Source organism: Lineus longissimus, chromosome 14, assembly GCF_910592395.1.
Source record: "Lineus longissimus chromosome 14, tnLinLong1.2, whole genome shotgun sequence".
NCBI classification, from domain to species: Eukaryota; Metazoa; Nemertea; class Pilidiophora; order Heteronemertea; family Lineidae; genus Lineus; species Lineus longissimus.
In genome coordinates this window covers 3,045,782-3,054,979 of record NC_088321.1, presented here as the reverse complement: position 1 = coordinate 3,054,979, position 9,198 = coordinate 3,045,782, and the positions used below count along the sequence as shown (strand labels likewise).

At 39.4% G+C, this 9,198-nt stretch overlaps 1 protein-coding gene across 3 annotated transcripts; it reads right to left on the bottom strand.

The window, feature by feature from the left end:
* Positions 1-474: 474 nt before the first annotated feature.
* On the bottom strand, positions 475-8,648 carry LOC135499083 (uncharacterized). 3 transcript variants are annotated; one of them, XM_064789719.1, is made up of 7 exons: positions 8,221-8,648; positions 6,412-6,498; positions 6,111-6,179; positions 5,725-5,793; positions 5,487-5,570; positions 2,620-2,742; positions 475-2,318 (listed from the first exon to the last, which is right to left on the bottom strand). In XM_064789719.1, the coding sequence occupies exons 1-7, from the start codon at positions 8,248-8,250 to the stop codon at positions 2,238-2,240; spliced, it is 543 nt and encodes a 180-aa protein (XP_064645789.1). In that variant the 5' UTR covers positions 8,251-8,648; the 3' UTR covers positions 475-2,237. The 3 variants fall into 3 exon arrangements, with proteins under 3 accessions (XP_064645789.1, XP_064645790.1, XP_064645791.1); XM_064789720.1 differs by having other exon boundaries at positions 8,242-8,647; XM_064789721.1 differs by lacking the exon at positions 6,412-6,498 and having other exon boundaries at positions 8,242-8,646.
* Between the last annotated feature and the right edge of the window lie 550 nt (positions 8,649-9,198).

Here is a 9,198-nt window from a genome sequence, read left to right as displayed (position 1 = left end):
TATTTCACATGAGCAGGTGCCAATGTGAAAGTGTCAGTTGAGGGTGTTTCCACTAAAATCCACTTGTGTAGACGCATCACTTGTACACATCTAGGCTTTTCTCCTACAGACACACCCTCTTCTGTAAAATTTTCCACAAGCTGACTAGACAAAATTTACAGTGTAATTTCCCAAATAATTGGTACAATGTATCGGAAATAGAAGACTTCTTCCAAAGCCAGACAGACCGTGGACTAGTCTCAACATTGTCCCGATTGTCCTCCAAAATGCACCTCGTCACCTAAAAAAGCTGTTGTAATTTCCAGTTTTTGGTCACAGTGTGGTAGCAAGCGAACACAGAAAGATTCCCTTTTGATCTGGCATGCCATTCTCCTTGTAGCTCTGGTCTGTGTTGGTTTCCACTGTAGGCTATAATTGAAAGTATCAATACTCGCCACTGTGTAATAAAATTCAAAGGAAAACACAACATATGACTCAAGTGAATTCAAGTGTTTTTATTAAACAGAACACTTCGAACTAGACAAGTCAATATGACAACTTGTGACCAACTAGGAAGGCCAGACATATTGATAATAACAACATACAACTAGTATTCATTGGTAAAAAGATATCCATCGTCTACATGTCAATTCAGCAATAAAACCACACCCTGGACATTTTTGTAGGTGTTTTAATTTCGCAATTCTCATGGTCCAACTTGACCAACAAATGTGACATGTGCAAACCATAACTTCATATCAAACCATTCATGTATTCATGTACAGGAGTATGCCGGGTTGTGTTTTTCGATCGATATTAGGCTGGATTATCATACATTTGGGTTTCTTTATGGATTTTTTTGATTAGGTAGGAACTTCTTATGATTCTGTTGTTTACTACAGGGCCTTTTTATGAATTTTCACTAAATTGCTGAGAGGGTTAATCCCGTCGATACCAGGGGGTTAAAATGAAAAATTAATGATATCATATTGTAGGTATGATTGTTAGCTTCAAAATAACTTGTAGTACTTCATTTTCAACTTTTTGTATCTCTTTTGCCAAAAGTCTATACACTATAGGAATACCTCGAAATCTTCAGGGAGATACTGGAAAAAAATTTGTAGACTCGCAGGAGCTAAAGGGTTAAGACCCAAACTCGCCATACAGTTTGTAAATTGTGTGTGACCTTACAGACCAAGTATTCTCTGTCAAGATAGAACCTCCAGGTGGAAAACAAAGTTCTCCAAAATACCATCCGCCAATGTCAGAGGGATACATGTACAGTCTTTTCAGTTAGAGTCACACATTATTATATGTCAAATGATTCGAGGTATTCGTCGAACAGCTCAACATCTGGCCTTGCTGCAGATCTTGGACTCACACATTTCAGACAGAATCTTTCCAGAGCTGGTAAATTGTAATTCGTGATTTCATATGCCCTACAATATTTCACAATCAAGATTCCAAGACAATCGAATGCATAAATGTTACTTGCAATTGAAAATGGCTTCTCTTTGCGCAAAACCTCTGGGACAACAATATTGTCCGCAAACTTTTTTGTTTGCTTCTCTGTGAGAATTCGGGCAGATTCGATTCTACAAGAATTTTTCCAACTGCACAGAATGACATCTATGCCCTTCTCATTTGCATCCAGCACAACATTATCAGCCTTCAAGTTATTGTGCAAAAAACGTCTTTCGAAGAGGTGACTGAGGTGAAAGCCAAATGTGACCGTTGCTTTCACCCATCCCCTCCCACTTAAATGGGAAGGAAAATTAAAAAAAACAGTCCTTTAAGCTATATACAGTCCCCGTAATGTGGTGGAGTGAAGTCACCAATGCTGGTTTGTTATCCTCATAGTATACTCCAATTGGGAATGGGGTAAATGTGGCATTGATACAGGACAGCACCTGAAACTCTCGGTTGACAACGGATACATAGTTCTCATCACTGTATTGCTTAGCAGCGAACCTATTGACAGTGTGGCAAGCGGCTTTGTATATTTGGCAAGTGTCTCCAACTTTTAATACTTTCATCAGCTTTACATTGATGATAGGAACAATGACGTTGTCTATGTCACAGTCTGGATTGAAAAAGACGTTGCTAAAAACACTCTCTTCAACCTGCTTGACAGCATATGACGACACTTGCTCCGCCATTCGAAAGTGGGTACAAATTTTGTGTCGTTCATTCCGCACTGAGGCCATGAATTGCACGTTGTTGTACTGTTCATATAAGTATTTATAGCGCCTGTCTGTCTACACAAGTTCATCTTTTAGCCTGTCACACTTGTCTTCAAGCTTTTCGTAGTCACTTCTCAGTTGTCTTAATTTGGAACTCTGAAAAGGCAAAGGAGCAGCTGTAACCACAACACCCAGGCTCTGCTCAACCAGTGTCCAAAATCTCTCTAGCATTGCCCAAAGCAGACATATATGTAAAGTATTAGGGGTGCTCCTGTATGGTGAGGTTTCAACCTGCTAATCCCCACTTGGCCACAGCACTGTAACTGGTCCAGCCTGATGATGTGCAAATAGTAATAAATGCATCTTGCATTTGAATCTATACTGATTTGTGGGAAGTTGTTATAACGCTGTGTTTAAACTCAAGTTTTTTTTAACAAGGCCAACTCTGTGAACTTACTTCTTGTGACGGACATTTTTCTGGTGACCTTCTCTCTGTGGAACTTTGCAGACATAACTTCCTTCTTTGAACAGTTATGGCTTCTTTTGTAAGAGTTGAACTACCAGTAGGCGCACCGTGTGACTGTAATAAAAGAAGATACTCATGAGAACAATAATAATTGTGTTCATGTCATACCCCTGCGAAATTCGACTGGAAATTGTCGGCAAAAGCCGGCAATTTCCACCTAATTCCAAACTATTTTTCCTTGCCAGGAGGCTGGAATTAGCTGGAAATTCCAGAAAATGTCAGGGCTGGAGTTTGGCGGTATTTTGGTAAATGGCAGTGCCAGAAAATGCCAGCTCTGGAAAAAGCTGGCATAACCTGGCATTAGCTGGAACCTTTAAATTTCCAGAGCTGGAATTAGGTGGAAAAATCTTGACCCAGGCCTTCCAGCTGATTACCAATGTCAGGGCTGTCATTTATTGGAAATAGCTGGCATTAGTTGACATTAGCTGGAAATTACAAATTCAGCATGCAACGAGGAATGTCAGGGCTGTCATTTATTGGAAATAGCTGGCATTAGTTGACATTAGCTGGAAATTTAATATTGAGTATGTGACCTGCTCTACGTTTGAATCGATCAGAGCACTGCACACTAATAAACAGGCGTTTTTTGTCACTCAACAGTGACTATGATTAGAATCGTTGTGATATGCAACAAGAAGATCTCTTGTCGTGGAGTAAAACCAATAATCGCTTAGTTTTGACTTTGCTGATTGCAATCTTGTCACACGCACCTGCGATTATCACCACAGACAGGCAATTTTTCACATGCAAACATGATTGCATGTTGATTTTGCTTGATCCCAGGCCGTGCGATTTCCAATTCTAATTCAATTTTGATGGCATCTGCAATTATAACTGCAAACAAGCAATTTCTGTCACACAGAAATATGATTAAAGGTTGCAGGTTGATTTTGCTTCCAACAGAGGTTGCTAGGATGACCAGTTCTTGTTGCGGGCACCTGAAATTATCTATGCAAACAAGTGATTTATGTCACTTGCAAACATGATTGCTGTGGCATTATCAAGTTTTGAGCATATGCCACTGACCTAATCCCTTAGTTTTCTGACACAATCTTGTCACACTGTTATAATGTAAATATCATTCTTGGTGTGTGTTGACCATGGACTTACACGAGCATAAGAGGCCCTATCATATAAAACGTAAGATTATTGCTTCACTGAGGCTCCTTGCAGACACCTCTGCCAGGCGGACACTTCCCCATTGCAGATGGTTTAAGTTGCCACATGACCTGGGTTGGAGTGCTCGTCAATGCCGACTGGCGTCGTCAGGGCTCAATGCCCATCCTGGAGACAGCACGTCATTTACATCATAGCTAATTGTGATCAGTTGATACGATGACGTCATTGACAATCACTGACAGCAAAATTTTGCCTCTCGTTTAATAATATAGATAGTGCAAAGTATTCACATTAGGCTCGTAAGTTTGAGGATCATGGATTGACCAGATTGGTGTGAATTGCCCCAGGGCCCATGGAACATATGTAGGCCTATACCAATTTTAAGTCCAGACTTTACGAAACGTGCCGCGCTAACATACGGCCGCCACCAACGATGGACGCCACATCATCGCATAGGCTCACAAGGTGAGCCAAATAAAAAAGAGGTGCCGTTTTAACTGGATACCGTGACATCAACATGATGTTAACCACACATAGCACACTCTGTCACTTTGATGTCTGGAGGGCAGGGTTACAGACGGGGACTGACGTCCAAAATGGATGTCCAAATAACATCACTGCACGACCTTGAAAAGAATGATGGAGCAAGCCGACTGTTGATTGACTCCATCACTTACATGAGTCATGAGCTGTGGACATCTCCCATGCAAAATCTTACAGTTATGATACCGTCCAGGTCTACGATCATGCATACAATAATACAGGCTTACAGCACATACACTGATTCAGGCTTCATCATATGCTAAAAAAACAACCTCAAGGCCTGTCCAGATTACCCTTTTGGCATTCATTTGAATCCTTATGTGTTCCAATTCAATTTGTGTAAACTTTGGATATCTTGATATCGAATTCGGGGTAAAAATCAAGAAATAAGAAGAGCTCCCACATGATTTCTTTGTTTGACTTGAAAATTCAAACCTACCAGTTCCTGTCTGAGGTGTAATGCATCATGGGATAGGTCAGGTGATAAGACCACATGATAGAATTGCATAACATAATAGCAATTTGCATAATGCCAGCAAAATGCCAGCTTTTTCCAACAATTGTCAGAAACATCGAATTTGAAATTTCCAGCTAATTCCAGCTCTGACAATCTCATAGTAAAGTGACAGAGATTTCCAGCGCTGGAACTTTTACGAAAAGTAAAGTTCCAGAAAATGCCAAGAATTTCCACCCTATGGATAAAGTTCCAGTTTTTGTCAGCTTTTGCCAGCTATAACTTTTCGATGAAACTCTCTAAATTCAAAGTGTCAGCTTATTCCAGCCAAGAGCTGGAAATTCCAGCTATTTCCAACAAAATCCACCCAAGGTAAAATTCATTTCGCAGGGGTACATAACCTAGCCAGAACTTTGATCGTTGTCTTCACCAAATGTTTCATTTGGCCTCTATGTTTTTCGGGATTTAAATACCATATTTCATGTACTAAATGCCACAACAAATTTGTTTGAACAGCAAAACCTCATCATCATTGCATCTATTATTGGCGTCGAACTCGTCAATGCCATCATCTTAGTTATTGAAGGAGACATACACCACTTTAAGTTGTTATTTACTCTAACGACCTCAAATTGAATTTCATCTAGTTACATGCTTTCTTGATAAAAATACATGTACTTACGGCAAATTTTGATATCCATGCTTGTGTATATGCGCTAGCAGCATAATGACTCTTATTTGGTGAACTTGTTGACACTACAGCTCCCTGAAAATGAGATCATCGTCATTAGTTTGTAGATGTAATAATGTTTGGCAATTGTTCAGATTTTCATACAGTTCATAAACCGTTAGAAATAATGTCAAGGACATCTCTGTCCTGATTATTACCAAGTCTTTCATTCTAAGAAATTTACACTTACATTTAACTGTTCCTGTGTTTCAGTATCTTGTCTGCAGTCATCCTGATGAGAAGAATCGGCAACAGGTGCCTAAAAGCATATATCAACATGCTCTTATTAATTCATATATCATGTCAACACTTTTGATGAACTGACTAATTGAGTTTGGTAGGTCAACAGAGCATAAGGAAATCCACACCTTTCGGAAATCTTTGCAATCCATGTTTTCCATGTTTCAATGTGCACAAAAAATTCTTAATTTTAGGGTTTTTTTACTATAATAAAGATCTACATTAGTGGTTCCTTCATTCATTTGAAAATTTATAAATCTAACCTGATTTAAAAAAACCCTTAGCAGCAGAGTATGGCCACAACATTTACTAGCTTTTGAAAATATAGATACTCACAATAGGTTTCCGAGTACTTTCATTGTCCAGAAGGCTGCCATCTTGAAAAGAACAGCTAGCAACTTGATCCTGTAGTGCAAAAAGACAAAAAGATTGATTACCATGACCTACCACTACCATAACTGGATCTCTTGTTCAACTGAATAAACCTCCATCGATTAAAAGAATTGGCATTGAAACAAAAGCAATTGGTGGTATAATCTAGTCAAAGAAATTAAGCATCACTGTATGAGAGTAAAGGGGAATGCAAGTAAGGACAAGGAAAGGAATAAGTTCCCTCAAAAAAATCATTGATTCTTACTTCAACTAATTGAGCCTTTTTTCTCATCTGTTTGTTCTTTCGTAACCTCTTTTTCCTTTCTGTCCCAGGAGAAGGGAGGGACCGACCCTATAGGAAAGGGAGGAATCAATCAATTATTCAGTTGCCATTTATACTTTTTACTTATACATTTTAAGCTTTCAATATTATCAAAATCTAGGTTGACGACGAGATTTTGCTGAAATAAATCAATATTTGTTGAACACGTTGGTGATTTTTTGATGCAATCATTTACTAAAAATTTTTAATCGTCTCAAATCTCTGTTGTACATTACACCTTGTGTCAGACAACAGCTTGTGACATTCTGAATTGGCTGACGGTCTTGTCGTGCGCCATTAAAAACTTTAGTTTCAGTTATGAGTCATGTATCAACCCCAATTATAGCTGGCACCACTAAATCGTAATACAATGTACATGTACCATGAGAAATGCTGCTATCTAGTCAATGGTGTGGCTTTAACTAGAGACACCAGTAACTTTGAAAATATCAACATTATTTCGAAAAAAATTCAGATTAACTAGTATGGAATCTCAAATGTATCATTGCTGATACATGAAGGTTTAACATTGTATCTAATTTGGATAAATTTATGATCAAATAATATAATTCGGGTATAAAAATAAATGAAATGGTCCAGGGACCATGTGCTCACCTGTGTCGAAGGGGAGGCTATGGAGTCAGTGATTCTGACATTGGTAAAGCTGTATATATCATTTTATGGTCAGACCAGCAATTGTCAATGATCCCTGTATGGTGCACATGATGTGCATTTGTAAATACAAGGTCTAATTTGGTGTGGTAATCAGTTGTTGACATTTGGCCCCCTATTGGCCAAACCGAAAATCGTATGACGCCACGATTCAGTCTCTGAGTAAAGGTCACCCAAGGGTATATATGTACCAAGTTTGAGTTCAATAGCCTCAGCGGTTACAAAACGTGCCACCATTGACTAACAGCGGTGCCGTCGGCGAACTTTGACCTATCTTACCTTGAAAATTAGGTCAAATCAAAAACCCGGAGGATATGTGATGTCCCATTAGTAGAAGTACCTACCATATTTTTTTCAAATTTTTCGGACCAGTAATAAGGGAGAAAACGCATTTCTTCATTTTTTACCTTTAGCCCCCTGGTGGCCAAACCGTGAAACATATGAGACCGCGTTTTGGTCTCTGAGTAGTGGTCACCAAGGGGTACATGTGTACTAAGTTTCAGTTCAGTGGCTTTGGCGGTAACAAAACGTGCCACCCATGTCTAACGACGACGGACGACGGACGACGACGACGGACGCTGCGTGATGGTAAAGGCTCACAGGTGAGCCAAAAAACCTAGCATTTTCATGATTTATGACAGGATATATTGAGCTATTTATATGGGGCTACAAATACCCCGGACCAAAGGGCTACAAATACACCTTGGTCAGAAGTGTCTCTGAAAATTTACCTGTAATAATGACAATAAATGCCGCATACAACATTCTCCACACTCAATACTGATCACCTGAACCAAGTTTCAAATACATCAATGCTCTGTAAGTGTGGAAAATTCAGACCTGTAAAAAGTTCGATCCCAACTTTTTTTGTGCATGTGTCCGATTTGTTTACTTCTTATAGCCAAAGCTCTTACATAACATGTTGCATAATTCAAAACTAATTATGTTGTGATACTCAAGAGCCACCTCTTTCATATCCATGCTTGGGTTGGCTGAATTATTCCACGGTTACCGGAATATGAATCAAAAACATTGCCAGGGGGCTACAATTAGACTTGGGCTGCAAATACCCCATTTTACCTTATATACATTTTTTTTTACCTTAAACATGAAGACCTCAAAAATTGTAGCTACAATCAATCAGATCCAAATAATCACTCTCCTGAACTGCAGTTAATCCCTCTTCTATCTCATGATCGTCCCCATCATCACCATGCTGCTCCTGCTCTTCCCCCAAACACTTCGCCCTTTCAAGGAAGTCACTGACCTCTTCCTCAGGAAGGCCAAGGTCACTAGTGGTGATGCTTTGATGATTGTTAATGACAGATGCAATAAATGTCTGCTCAAGAAATGGCAATTCCACATTGCCCTTGCATGCCTCATAGAATTCATTGTGAAGTTCTTCTTTAGAAATTGCCTTAGCAACTACCATTGCCATCTGGCCCTGTGAGAGATAATCTGATGTTGCACAGGCCAACAAAACTTGGTGTTGCTTCCGAAAGACGCAGTCAGCATTGACCATCTTCTTCAACAACAAGCACCGTTCCTCAAAAGCTCGGGAGTGGTGCCAAAACAAGTCAACAGCTTGTTCTTTAAGGTAGAATGGCACACTATCATTAGGACCTGCAATTGGTGCTTCTTCCATGCCTAAGTAATGTCCTTTCAACGCATCTTCGTAAACAAGTGACTCTGGTAAACTCTCATCCATGTCCTTTGTGTTGAAGATTTCCACCATCTTCTTAATATGCCAATTGGTTCTGCTGATGTTTTTCTGCAGTTTAATTGCAATAGCCTGGCCAATTTCCACCACACTTGGTAGTTCATCTCGGTGGATGCCAGTTTTCCAATGGACTGACTTTTAATCTCATGACCTTTTGCTTTGAAATATCTCATCCTTGGTTGTTTGGCCTTGTTGATACCAGTGAGCAACTGGAGCTACAAAATAATTGACAAAAAGTCATACTATGGCAAAAGGGTAAATTGCAACCAAACTTATGCACCAACCTCCATCAAACTTTTTACTGGCCCACTGATGCTATTTCCTTATAATAATGATGA